Raw genomic sequence first — 15,380 nt, 5'->3', positions numbered from 1 at the left:
GTCGAGGTGCCAGAAGGAGCTGTGTTTCTGTACCGATTACTTCGGAAGCAGCCCGAACCCCCTCATACGCGGCTAAGATCTCCTTCTCAGTTGGAGTGTAGCACTCTTCAGACCCTCTGTACGCCCGACTCCAGAATCCCAGGGGTCGGCCTCGGGTCTCTCCTGAGGCTCTTTGCCACAAACTCCAAGTGGGACCTTTCTCTCCAGCAGCAGTGTAGAGGATGTTCTTCGCATCCTGTTCCATCCGTACTGGCCCCAGGGCCACGGCACGGGCTATCTCTTGTTTAATCTGCTCAAAAGCCTGCTGCTGCTCAGGACCCCACATAAAATCATTCTTCTTCCGTGTCACCTGATAAAGGGGGCTTACAATGAGGCTGTAGTTTGGAACATGCATTCTCCAAAAACCCACTACACCCAGGAACGATTGTGTCTCTTTCTTATTAGTGGGTGGAGACATGGCACTGATTTTGTTGATCACATCTGTTGGGATGTGACTAGAAGGGCGGAGGGATCCGCGGATCCGCGCCCCCGGAAAAAAAAGAAAATAAGGGACCCCGAAATAATTGAAAACAGTGGCAACAATCTGAGGTAAAACAAAGTAATTTACTAAATATGGTATCAACAGAATTTTATAAGGAGAGAGAATGTGAAATTGATGGTGGATCGGCCTTACCACAACGCTGAGATGAGAAGCGCAGGCAGAGAAGCGCAGGCGAGAAGCGCAGGCAGAGAAGCGCAAGCGAAGCAGCGCAGGCAGAGAAGCGCAAGCGAAGCAGCGCAGGCAGAGAAGAGAGCATCAGGTGACCTTGCCGGGAGTTATATCTCCTCGCTGACCGCAAAGCCCCCTGGGGAAACGTAGCTGCTCTTCTCCGCTGGACAGGCACCCGGAACTTGAGCATCAGCAGTCAAACCCCCAGTACATTGCATGATGTTATGATGTGGAATACCGATAATGAAAAATCATGAAACCATGACACAAACAAACAAAATATTCAAAAGTAAATAAGCCAAGTATTCTCTCTAGATTTATGACAGCCACCTAAAATAACATAAAAAGTAAATTAGATACATTGACAAAATTTAAGAGGCAACTGACAGTAAGGGGAAGTGCTTGTCTTGTATGTTATATTAACTGTACATTCTACAGAAAGCCCTTTTTCTCACTGGCAAGACACCTAACAGATTAATAGTAAGACATTCTGGGATACTGTGCGATCAAATTCTACAAATTAAATCTAGTGATTTTGATAATTGCTCCAGACTTATACCAATATTCTCAAGTTTACAATACTTTGTTTATAAAAGCCAGACTAGAAGCACTATGGATTATATGATGGAAGAATGAAACAAATAAATATTTTACTATCCCACTATCTATAAGATATGAATAAAACTTCAAAATACATCATGAAACAGAAAGGAAAGCAAGCTACCCTGTTTGAATTTCTCCAGTAGTTACTGTGAATCCAAGATGCTCTTGAGCACTGCTAAAAAAACAGCCATATGGTGAGGAAGAAGTACTTCAAACCTCAATTCTAAGAAGAGCTCCCAATGAGAGAAACCAAAAGTGCGGAGAAAATTTCAAGTGCTAATTGCTCATCCTCTTTCATGAAACATCCAGTCTCTAGGAAATACTGAATAACTGTATTCTCCTCATTACCTGCTTGCTACTGCATGATTTAGTGCAGCTATGAGAGACTCACTCCTTTCTATGGAGTGAGCCAAAACAAATACAAACTTCAGAAGGCAATCAATTAAGAACAATTATTTCATTACTCACATGAAGTAAATAACATCCTCTACCATTTGATAAGTAAGATACTACATGTTTAATCTGAATGGTAAAATCTATTCCATAGGGAAAAAAGAAAGATATCTTTGTATATCATTCCTTTGCCCTAACTTTAAGTTAACAATGACAGAGGTGTGCTCTTCTTTATGTTAATGTTTAAAATATTGACCAAAAAAAGAAAAAAACAAAACAAAAAACCAACAAGGATGTAAAAAGTGCTAGGGACAACATGAATGCAGGAGAGACTGTTTTGTTATAAATACAACACTTTTGAATTCTATAACCAAGTTACTCCTCTGTTCTATCTGCAAAGTATTTTTGATTAAATCATGACTTCTGTTGCATGTTTTCTATTCAGAAAGTTTATGTGAATTGAATTCTGCCTGGGAGAACTATTCCTCTTGCTTGACTTCTTTCTTTTGCCATTGTTTTCTGGATAATTTTTTATTAAAGAAATACAAATAATTAGATGAATTAATTAAAAACACACTTTATATTTTTGTCCATGGATGCCATTTCAGGTGCATACATATATTCTTATTAGAAAAAGGAACTAGTTAAAGAAAGAAGATACAATTTATGTGACTATGCATAAAATATTATTAGGAGGAATTATCACATCTGCAATAATACTCAATAATGTAAAAATTAAGCAGCATGTATTTCATTTAACTTTAGTTATGTAAAGGGAGCTGTATGGTCTAATGCAATCTTCTTAGAGTCAAATAAATGAGGAAGACACTCCCACTTCTTGAGATAGAAGTCTATGAAAGATTAAATGAATTGCCTTTGTGTAAATGCTTCTTTTTCTCCTGTTGACTCTTTTAAACTGGAAAACTAAAATAAGCCAGATGAATTCAGTCAAGTCTGACTTTAGACATCTTCACCAAAAAAGATTAGTGTGTGTCATAGAACAGAACTGGACTTGTGATTCATTTGAAAGATGTGACTAAGAAAAATGATCCCAAAAAGAGATACCTAGGTGATCAAGCCAGGAAAACATCTTCAAAATGACACATATCCGTAAAATATGTGACACAGTTGGACTCTCTCCATACAGTCTTACGCCAGTGCAGAAGACAGAATGCTAGCACAAATTAAGGAAGACATACCAGAATACCGCTCACCATAGTAACTCTCTCTGGCTATAAAATGCATGAAAGAATCTTCTTTGATTCCTTTTCTGTTTTAAGACTGACGGAGGTTCAGAAGGGCTCTGAGTTACACCTCTGCCCTTGCACAACATTACATTTGTTACTTGAGAGTAAAATGATATGAGAGTATATTATAAGCAGTCCTACTGTACTCCCAATGCTCTCTTGCTTCCACTTTTCGATAATGCATTTAGCTTACCTTCTATCAGCTTCCCTGTCTGCTCTGCATTGCCCCCAGGCAAGACCTTGGCAATGTACGCTCCAATTTCTCCACTGCTTCCTGGAATTTCTTTCCCACCTACAACTCGGATTCCCAGTCCATTGCCTGAGATCAAAAGAAACAGGAAACAGAGATGAAGCAATGAATAATTCATTGGAAAGAAAGAGTACAAATCATCAGTAGGATTTTATCAATAAATTCTGGCTGTGATCAGAAGAATAAGGTCCCATCCACTACATTCTCAAAGAATGAACTTCGAGAGAGTTAGGAGTGTTCCGTTTGCTTCCAGTGAAGGAAAACATTTTCTTGAGTAAATACTGTATCACTGGCATCACACATACAATTCATCCACTAAAACTGCGTTGAAGTCAATCTTGCATTTTTCTGACAGCCCTACTGTACTGTAAAATGAAAATTTGCACTGCAAACCTATTTCAAGCAAACCTTAATTTGCAGTATTAATTAAATTCCACTAACAGGCTAGAAATCTATGTGAAGTATGAATTCAAAGGACAGTTTTATCATATGCCGAAAACACGAATACAATTTTGCTGAAAATTATAGTAGCTCAGCTTTTAGAATCATACAGACAGGTTGACAGATCATTGAGATTCTGCTGCAAAGCCTGTACATTTACATCTATCTGTATTTAGTAGATACTGATTTTTTTAAAATATTTGCTTTTAATTAACAGCTTTTACATCAGAAAATGTACAAATTATCAGAATAGAGAACAGCCTACAATCACTGTATGGTAATGCACTATCAAATCTGACATATTTTCTCTTTACTTTAAAAATTACAGAGATTAAAACATGTTCACTTTGATTTTCTTAGCTGAAGAGAATGAAATCATTCTCTTATACAGAGAAAAAAAAATAGGAGTGGAAATAAAAGCTTAAAAGTAGTCTTATAAAGCTAATCTTATGTACTGTCATGCTATCATGTTACTTTAAAAAAACATTTTCTGTACAAAAGAAACACCCAAATTTATTCTTTGAAGAAAAAGAAAATTACACGAGATGATTTACACTTGATTTGGGAATGTAAAAGGTTTTTTGCTCATTTTAATTGGAACAGTTAAATAATTAATTTTCAAATTATTAAATTTATAATCTAAACCTCCTTAATGATTAAACTAATCAGATATATCAAGTTCATCACACAATTTCTTTGCAAAGTTGCATCTCTTTAGATTTAGGTTTTTCCCAGGAGTACAATTACTGCTTTGATAGCTCAGCTCTGAGATCACACTAGAAGGCAGCTACTCACACTGAGCTCCCGGTCATAGAAGTTTCTACTTGTTTTTCTATCCCAGTTTCTCTAAGTTTATATCCTTTGTGACTCAGCTTTCCTCATAACTGCATATGAGATATTTTCAAATAACCATTTTATTTTCTTTTCAATCCCAAACAGCACAACAAAGAGGAAACAAATCCCATAGCAGAGTCACTATGAAGTTGAGAATACTCAGCGTGAAATTCATACCATGAAATTTCTGAATAAGTTCCCTGGAATTTTTTGTTGAAAATTTTAGCAAATATGTCCTCTCGCTACATGTCTGTCTTCTTTTTTTTTTTTTTGTACTTTGAAGACCTGAGCACTATCTTTAACAAAGTCAGCTTCTTGCAACCTTTTACTTCTGTAAATGTTAAGTTATGCAAATGTAGTAGGAATGCAAATCTTTGTCAGATTCTCTTTGGACATGATGAGTTAACACCCGTTTTAACAGCAAATTAAGAATTGGAAAAGCATAAATATTTGAGCTTCTGGGGACCCTCTGAAGTAAAAATGCTAAGATATCTATATCATCAGCATAAAACGACTTCATTGTAATACCCAAGTTAATTACAGGCACAGGGAATCACACAGAATCACATAGAATGACATAGAATCACAAGGTTGGAAAGGACCTACAAGATCACCTAGTCCAACTGTCCTCTTATCACCATAACTACCCACTAAGCTACTAAACCATATCTCATAGCACCTCATCCAGACGTCTCTTGAACACTGTCAGGGAAGGTGACTCCACCACTCCAGCATTTGACCACTCTTTAAGAGAAAAAGTTTTTCCTTATATCTAATCTAAATCTCCCCTGGTGCAACTTGTGGCTATTTTCTCAGATCCTATTTGTTGCCTACGAGAAGAGGCCGACCCCTTCTTCATCAAACCTTCCTTCAGGAAGTTATAGAGTGCAATGAGGTCTCCCCTGAGCCTCCTCTTCTCCAGACTAAACAATCCCAACTCCCTCAGTCACTCCTCATAAGGCTTGTGCTCCAGAACCCTTACCATTTTCATTGCTCTTCTCTGGACACATTCATTCTGCTATATGTTACATCCAACATAGTAGTTAATACTCCTTTAATTATAAGCTCAGTATAGATGGTAGTCAATTAACTATATTGCTGTTTGGCTGTTTCTAATTCAAATAATTTGATTTATAGATAGGATGTGGTGTTCTAAACAATAGCTATACTGGCACTCTGGAACTGTGCTATTGAGAATTCTAATATTGTTTTTGTTTAGGAAAGGGAAGTAATTATTCAGTGCAATTTGAGTAAACTGCATAATTGTTTTAAATTAATTACCTTATTTCAGTGAAAATTTGGCACCAGTAAAGTTTATGTTTCCTTGCCAGACAGGGAAAGCAAACCCACTATACCAACTGACAAATGTTCTTCAAAAAAATTGAAAAGTCTAAAAAAAGTAACAGTCTAAAAAAAGGTAAGCATCTCACTGCATAAAGTGAATGAGGCCCCATATAAAAGCATCCATCCTTGGGACACAGACATTCACACAGACTATGCTGCACACTTTTCTAAGAACCTCAGACCAAACATTCATTAAGATTCATTAATATGTTCTAGGGTTGAGGGTCACAACTGTGAAATATTAAACTCAGTAAATCCAAACTAACCTCATTCTTACTCCACAACACACACACATGCACACATACAAAATTACTTTTAATCCACATAACCACCCTATGAACTTTTCAGAATATGAGTAGGAATGGACTCTTTTCATCACACTGGGGAATAAGTCCAGAGGTTCAGAGTTCTTTTTTGACACATTATATCAATCTTTGTTTCTGATATCCTAATTGAAAAATAATGGCAGAGAGGTGGTTTGTCATAGAAACTACACTCAGTTTCAGGGGTAAGTCTATGGATACCTACCAGAGGTAACCAAAAATCATGATTGACAGAAATAGTTCTGATCTTGAAGGTCTAAGTTGTTTGCCCATACTGTTGCCAATACAACAAATTATTTTAAATGCTAATATTTGAAGCTATTTATTCCTATAGACTTCTTTGAAAAGTCTTTAGATTTTAAAGGTTTTAGAGTCAAATGTAGGACTAACATGTACTAAGTAGGAGCATGCTTGCTAAGGGACAGTCACACAAGTGAGTCTGTTTGCAAATGTTCTTGTTGCTGGACAAATTGGGGGAATTTGATTTGTTTGCACTAAATTAGAAAGTTGTATTTCATTATTATTATCTTGAAAAAATGCTACTAGAAGAAATAATTTAACTTACAAAACACTCATTCTATACAGACAAAAAGAGTGCGTTAATGTTTGCCCAACATGCTTTAAGCATTCAATTCTGGTGAAAAAAAAAATTGCTTGTATGTTGCAATATGTCTCATATGAAGATAGGACTTCAAAATCTGTTTATGTAAACTATATATATTGAAAATATTTACCTCATTATTTCTGTTTGCAATGACATTGACTAATGTATCACACTGAATGAAGGTAGATTAAAAGTATCATCAAACAGTTTCTCAGATCTCCCTTTTTCTGTCTTTGCTTTTGTTTTAGTCTTTGAGACTTAATTTTAATCTCTCAGTCTATTCTGACATATTCAGACATTAATCATTCAATTTTAGCTTTTCAGATTAGTGAACTACTGTATTCTTCTTGATATGACATAAGATGTGTTAACTGACAAAAATGGAATCTGTGCTGTGAATGAAAGAGGGCACCTTTCTGAACTCTGGCTATTCATTTCTATGGAAAATATCTTCAGGAACACATCTCTTCAAAGGGAATTTTACATACTTAAGATCCAATGCTTTTTAGGATGCTTCAAAGTTAGAAGGCTCTAATTAAAGGCAACTGTTTTTACTGATATCCCAAGGCTGTGAGCCTACCCTTCCATCTAATCTTTACTGGAGCCTTAAGATGCAGCATGCAAAGCAAAACAGAACAAAACAAAAGTCTAATCCTAAATTTTAATAAGAGAAATCATACAACTAAATTTATTTTTTAAAACAATAAACAAATACAGGTACTAAATCATTACAATTAGTTTATGAGCCATTGATTTATATAATTGAAAACATAAACTCAAGAGCTTCAATGAATATTTAAAATGCTTAATAAAAGATTACTTTACCCCAATTATTTTACTTTATGGCTTTCAAAATGACATTTTTCTCATTATTTCATTTCCTTCTAGACAAAACAAACTTCAGTAATGTATATTCACATATGTATATTTGAGTAGTGATCAACAAATTGGCACTGATAAATTCTATCACTGGTGACCTGGCAAGCATACTGCAGGTGTTTTAAAAATATTCTTTTTTCGTTATCTCCATTGCGGGTTACTTTGCATTCAATTTGACTTATTTATTCTAAACCTGTGTAGCAGAGTGTTCCTCTGTGAAATCCTATTCCCTTGTATCCCACAGTAGAAAGACAAGATACATGACATTTTGTCAACTGACAAAAAAAAAAAAAAAGCATTTTGCTGGAGTAGGCTGATCATAAATAATGGTTTGGTCATTTTTTGCCATTATAGAGATAATAAAGATCAGATCACTGACTATCAGTTGCTGCTGCTCTGTTCACAAGAAAGGTCATGAAATCTTACCATGTTTTTTCTATTTAGTCATACAGCTCTGAGAACCATTACTGTATAAGCAACCTATGTTTCCTGGAATTGTTTCAGTGTCTAAGGGATGATTAGATGTGACTTTCCAAACAAATGTCAATAACTACTTATATAAATGGCATAAAGTAAATGCCAAAGAGAGAGAGAAATGGAGTGCAGAGGAATGCTGAGTAACTTTTGGCACGCCAGGCTTTTGTTGTAGCTCCTGTCTTTATACAGCAGTGGAAAAAAAAAAAAAAAAAAAGTTTGCAAGGATATTTTTTTCTGTATAAAACAAAACAGAATTTGAGCATAAAATGAGGGGATTGATATTGCTTAACTTCTAGATAAGCCCCATACAGTAACAGCAACTGAATCACTGGACTGAGATTGCAGCCATGTGAACCAGAAGCTCTGTGCAAACTGTTCATACTCTAACTCAAACGAGTATTTCCTCTGGGCTAAACTTCCAAAGCATGAAACCATTTGTCTAATTAGATGAACAAAGCAAGGAAAAAAAAAATAAATCAGGATTGTGCTACAGATATTCATAGAATGGCTTGGGTTGGAAGGGACCTTAAAGATAATCCAGTTCCAATCCCCTGCTATGGGCAAGGTTGCCACACACTACATCAGGCACTAGATCAGGTACTAGACCAGGCTGCCCAGAGCTGCCTCCAACCTGGTCTTGAACATTTCCAGGGATAGAAAATCTAGAACTTCTCTGGGCAATATGTGTCAGTGCCTCACCATCCTCACAGTGAAAAATTTCCCCTACACTCTTACACAAGTCTCCACTCTTTTAGTTTAAAACTATTCCCCCTTGTCCTATCACTATCTGCTCATGTAAAAAGTTGGTTGCTCCTGTATTTGTATCCTTCAAGTACTGGAAGGCTGCAGTGAGGTCTGCCCTGAGCCTTCTCAAGGTTGAACAATCCCAGCTCTCCCAGCTTGTCTTCGTGTGAGAGGTGTTTCACCTTTGTGACCCTCCTCTGATCCCACTCCAACAGCTCCACAACTTTCTTGTGCTGGGAACCCCAGGCCTGGGTGCACTATTCCAGATGGAGCCTTACAAGGGCAGAGTGGGGAGAGACAGTGACCTCCCTCACCCCACTGGCCACCTTTTCTGATGCAGCCTAGAAACCATTGGCCTTCTGGGCTGCAAGTGCATACATCATGTTAAATTTTTCAACCACCAGGACCCCAAGTCCATCTCCGCAGGGCTGCTCTCCATGAGTACTTCTCCCAGTCTTACACATTCGACATTTCTGTGACCCATTTGGCCTTGTTGAAACTCATTAGGTTCACATAGGTTACCTCTCCAGCTTGTCCATGTCCCTTTGGACATTCCTCCCTTCTATCAACTGCTCCACTCAATTTAGTGTTGCATGCAAACTTGATGAGGATGCACTCAATTCCACTGTCTATGTCATTGACAAAGATGTTAAAGAGTACTGATCCCAGCACAGTCCTCTTAAGGAAACAATTCTTCACTGCCTTCCACCCAGACATACATCTGCTGATCACAATGCTCTCAGTGTGACCACACAATCAATTATTTATTCATCGAATGATTCACTCTTCAAATCCATATCTCTTCAAGTTAGAGATAAGTATGTGGGGTGGGACCATGTCAATGGCATTGCAGAAGTCCAGGTAGATAAAATCAGTTGCTCTTCCTTTGTCTACCACCACTCCATCATAGAAGGCCAGCAGACTGGTCACACAAAGTCTACCCTTGGATTATATCTTCATCTCACATGTTTCAATATCTCTTCCAGGAGTATCTACTCCATGACCTTCCCAGGTATGGAGGTGAGACTGACTGGCCTTTAGCTCCCCAGCCTTCCTTTCCCCCTTTCCTAAAAATGGGAGTGGTATTTCCCTTTCTCCAAGTCACCAGTTACTTTGCCTGGCAGCCATTGCTTTTTAAATATGATAGAGAGTGGTTTGGCAATCACATCAGCCAGTTCCTTCAGGATCCTGGGATGCACGTCATCCAGCCTCAAACAGATTCAGTCTCATGAAGTGGTCTCCAATTGGCTCTTCACTTACAATAGGACATATTTTGCTCCCTCAAGCCCCTCTAACATGTTCAGGGCTGTAAGAGACATGGGAAGCCTTTCACTGAAGACTGAGGCAAAGAACTCATCATGTAACTCAGCCTTCTCCATGTTTGTTGTAGCCAGTTTTCTCTTTTCATTTATCAGAGGGTGTTCACTCTCCTTTTTCTATCTCTTCTGTACCTGTAGAATCCAGTCTTGTTATTTTTCAAATCCCTTGCCAAGATCAGTTCCATCTGTACTTTCCTGATCCAACCTCTGCATGTCTGGACTACATCCCTACATTATTTCCAGACCACAGATCCCTGCATCTACAGCCTGTACATGTTACTCTTTTCCCTCATTTTGACCAGCAGGCCCTTCCTGGCTCAGCCATGCTGGTTTTCTACCTTCTGTCTTTCTTAAACTGAGGCATGGAGAACTCTTGTGCTCTCAGAAAGTTGTCCTTAAGCACTGCCAGCTCAGCACTTCTTTGTCCCAAAAGACAGCTTCACAGGGGATCTCATTCAGCAATTTCTTGAATAGCCAAAAGTTTGCTCTCTCAGAATTTAGGGTCCTGACTATGCTTTTTTTGCCTGGCCCATATTCCTCAAGATAGCAAACTCACATGAGTTTGAATGAATTGGCACAAGAAATTCTAAGCAAGAGAGTCAGTAGCAATATGACTCTTCTCACAGCCAGATATAGAACTTTCAGAATTTTTAATAGATATTTTAGAAAGTATGATATTTTAGAAAGACATACCTACATCTGGATATATAGAGGCATACTGCCTCTATATCTATATAAATATATTGATTTAGTTTTCTAGTGCCTAAGGTCATGCCCTTTAAGACAGTAGTTGAAGATCGTTAGTTGTTTCTCTTGATTTCTATGTGCTTTGAAGTTGAATCTTCACAAAAGTAAACTGGAAAAAAACTGAATTGGACTTGAATTGAAAAATGCCCATGAGGGCAATGACAAGTGTCCCTGTGTAATTTGGAGTGGAAGATATGTTTATGTTTCAATACGGAAATTCCATTTTTTGTTTTGGACCCAAGACCCAAAGCATAGGCATACTGCCAAGGGATGTAAAAAAAAAAAAAAAAAAAAAAGTCCAAATATGGTTTTCATCACTTTCTAACTCTTTCAAAAACAAAATTCGAAACCAGGCAGCTGAATCATAGCAAAAAAGGACAACAGTGATCTTTTTTGGGATAAGGTGCAGTGGCAGCCATTAGAAAAAGCACGAGGATAAGGAATGAAAAAGAGATATTAGGTACAATCAATTTTGCAATATGACAAAATATCATGCTGCAGCAATAAGAACAAATCAATCATAACAAACAATATGAAGTCTTCCAACTCTATCTGGCTGTGAACAGAGACTGAGCATATCTTCCTTGTGCTCATTTACAATACATTATACATTACCTTCCCATTCCTGCTGCAGTCTTATCTAGACATATGTTAGGGTTCTGGTAGGTCCTCATCTGTAGGAACAATTTTACACCACATTCCACTGCCTATATGAATAGAATTGTCAGTCACGGGAATCAATGAAAAAGAAAGAACTCTCATCAAAAAGTTCAGATTTAAAAGTGAAGAAAAGTATACTATTTACATGATGTTATAATAAAACAATTTGGAAAGTCTAGAGAATAGACAGAAAGGAAATATGACAAACCAAGCAAAAATAAGTTAGGCATTTGGAAAGCAACAGGATAAGAAATGTTTATAGTCAAACCCAGGATAAATTTTTATTTGCCTTATTATTGCTATACAATTATATGGAATACATACTATGACGAGCCATATCAAAGCGTGGTTGTCTAGGATAGGTAAAATATTTTCAAGATTGTTCTCGAGAGAATTGTTTTGGCATTTTCTAAGCTAAATTCACTTAAATGAAGTTGTTTCCTAAAAGCATGATTAAATTTTCTCAGTTATTGTACTTCTTCGCCATTCGCAATTGAGGCATAAAATATATGTGAGGCCAAATCCTGAGCTGATGAAATTCATTTATATTCCGGATGTTTTACTAACATAATATGGATTTATATCAGCTGAGAAAGAGTTTCATGCTGGTTTGTACACTGGTTTTCATTCTGAAAGCTCATAAAGTGCTTTATAATTTAGCCTCTTGGAACATTTACTATATCTCTTGAAAATAAGAGACAAGCTTTCTTTTTGGATAATTTGTCACATCAGAATAAAATTACTCATGTGTGTTTACTGATAGACATCAATGGTGCAAGAGATGCCACAGACTGACAGTTGTGCTCAATTATTTAAGATGTTTTGAACTCTCCCATCCCAATTGCCTTTGCTATTTAAGGGTCAGCAACACATTTAGTGTAAATATGACGTAGTAAGTAATATATATGTGTATACTGGCCACAGTATAACATATAAACTAAGGTTTTTAGGTCTATATTAAATTCACAGAAGCATTCACTGCTTCTGTGGCTGAATGTGGCTTCCAGACTGCTGGAAGTTATGAAAACATTGTACTGTGCTTATTCTTTTCTTACATATCTTCTGCCATCCATGATAAAGTGCTAAAAAAGGTTGTGTTTGACCTAATGAGACTGCTCTACTATTTACTGCATTTGGGAAAGGTTTGCAATTGTAAGTGGTGATAATTTACACCTGGTAAAAGATTTTTTGGGGGAGTTGTTTAGACATGTCCAACTTAGAGTAATGCTTCTGATAACAGCCCTGGATGCTGCTAGCCTTCTTCTTCTGCTAGGGTGTACAGTGTGTACCTTACTGTTTACAATGACCTTCCCAGTGGCCTCTTCTGCAGATCTGTTTCCCAGCCAAACAGTCCTTGCCTTGTGACACTGTATGGGGTTTCTTCTCTACAGGGGTGGGATTTGTATTTGTCCTTGTTGAATTTTACAAGTTTACTATTGGCCCATTCCTTCTGCCTGTCTTAGTCCCTCTAAATGCCAGCCCTGACCTCAAGAATTTTCCATAATCCGATGCCATCTCTAAGTTACAAAAGTTTACTCCATCATCTCCTCCACATCACTGATAACAATATGAAAGGATGTAAGTCCCCAGATTCATTATGTGCCCTCAGAAAAATACAGCCCATTAGCCATTGCTCTCTAAATCCATCTAAACAGCTTTTTAGTCATCACATCATCCAGACATCCTGACTACATGTAAATGTAAAGCTTCACAAAACATCACAGATTCTTACAAGAATGAACCATAAAAGACAATCATTAATCTGCTCAGGCAGTATGTCAGACAAGCATATATGGCTTTACTATTAAAAATAAATAAATAAATAAAAAATTCATGACATTTTTAATTCTACAGAATTGACATTTACTTTCAGTTTTTTGTTAATATTCTTCTTAACAAGGGGAAAGATTTGATTCATATTTTACATATAGTGAGTCAGCTCTCTCATCATAAGAAATACTTACATAGATTATGCTCTGCTCATTTATCACAACTTAATTAGTATATTATGAATCTGGCATATTAGTGATTTTTTATTACAGTGCAAATAACAGGTCGGTTCTAGGAGAATGTTATCAGTTATCTTAATATCTTGGACCAAAACTTAAAACTGTTTGGCTTTGTTTAATCATTTTTTAAGTAGGTTTCCAGGCTTTGACACTATCTATATTTTGTTAAGGAAAATAACAAGTAAAGACTTGAAGACTTTCCATATACTAAGTTCTCTTTTTATATTCTCAGTTCTCAATCTAAGTTCTCTTAACTACAATTTTGTGTGCTGACCCTTTATTACAAACATTGCGTAACTTCTCTTGGTACTACAGACTCATACAAACTGTATACAGGTGTTTATGTAACTAATCAAACTTTTTTTTTTTCCAGTACACTTCTTAAAGCAAAGAAAATCTGTGTGATATTTGTGCAAATGTGTATTGGCAATGGCTAAACCAAAGCTGCTCTTTGGAGAGTGTGCATATCATGGGGAACATTTATGGCACTTGGTCAACATTTTGAGGAATCTGTAGAAAAGATATCACTGCCTGTTTTTAAAGGTACCCAGTAGTCGCACCTCAGTACAATTTTTCTTGAAGGAAAATCAAAAGAATATCTCACCAAAATGGCTCTGCTACACAAGGGAATCAACTGATACAGTGCTGCATAGATAACTGTCATGAATGAGGAAGAGTTTATCAAACCATTCACTGTAAAATATCCTTCTTCCAAAACAAGTAACACCTGCAGCCATTTAATTCTTTGTAAAAACCTGAACTTTCCTCCTTTTCTCAATGAGAAAAATACTATATGTTTGAGGTCTTTAATTCATTAAAAGAAGTGATCTGATATGAATATAAATTACAGAAAATAAGTGAAGGAACTGTAATTCCTCTGTCGTTAAGCTTCAAATTAACTTTTGACTCATTGCTTGGAAAAGTGCCTAGCTGGCAGCAGGACAGACAGAAGCTTAATGTGTGTTCTCATAAGAGACATCACAGTGCAGCTGTTCATGCAGTCCCACTGCAAGAACGGAATTGCCATTTGACAGTTCATTTCTTACAACCACTCAAACTGTGGATTTAGGCCGGCTTTGTATCTATAAACAGGGAACTGTCCACTAAGACACATGTTGAGACCTTCAGTTCATTTCACATGCTCTCTCCCTGATGACAACAGACACTACTGAATGAGGTTATAAACTATATCCAAACACCTCTCATCCGCCTTGGATTTAAACTTATGTCTTTAGGTAATGACATCCCATTACTTCTGTAGTACCAGCTTAGGCAGATAATAAATCAAATGAAAACAAAACAAAACACAGAAAAATAATGCTTCTACACTTTAAAATGGGGCAGTTGAAAAGTGATTTTCAGTTCGTTTTTCTTGTTTGGTTGGTTGCTTCTTTAGAATATCAGCACAATGACACTTGACATGCTGCATCTTATTTGTAATATATAAATTTGATGTCTCAAAAAAAAAATCTTGTAATATCTATTACAGAAGGAAAATTATTTATGAATTAAATAATTTACTAATCAATTAGCTGCTTAGTAAAATTAACCCTTAAAATACTCATTTTTGTGACAGGGATGAGTATAAAATGTTTATCTGCGTTGTTGCTTTATACACTGAACTCTTCATTTCCATATCTAGAGAATTAAATTTTCTCCATTTCAGTGACCTGTAAAATCAGAAATCTTAACCTGATTCATCCTGCTGCCAGACCTCCTGAAAGTGCACAGCTAGCACACTTCAGAGAACTGCACAGTCTGTAACGAAATAAATAGCGAATGGGAGGCAATCATCTT

The 15,380-nt window shown here is 36.7% G+C and overlaps 1 protein-coding gene across 1 annotated transcript in view; it reads right to left on the bottom strand.

Annotated features, from left to right (window-relative positions):
- The window catches only part of PCLO (piccolo presynaptic cytomatrix protein), a 332,768-nt gene that overhangs the window by 114,310 nt on the left and 203,078 nt on the right, over positions 1 to 15,380 (bottom strand). The window contains exon 10 of the mRNA XM_085216368.1: positions 3,146 to 3,271. Coding sequence (XP_085072494.1) covers positions 3,146 to 3,271 — 126 coding nt within the window. The remainder of the gene's footprint in view (positions 1 to 3,145; positions 3,272 to 15,380) is intronic.

This window comes from Meleagris gallopavo, chromosome 1, assembly GCF_905368555.1.
Source record: "Meleagris gallopavo chromosome 1, MGAL_WU_HG_1.1, whole genome shotgun sequence".
NCBI classification, from domain to species: domain Eukaryota; kingdom Metazoa; phylum Chordata; class Aves; order Galliformes; family Phasianidae; genus Meleagris; species Meleagris gallopavo.
This window is presented reverse-complemented; position numbering and strand designations above follow the sequence as displayed.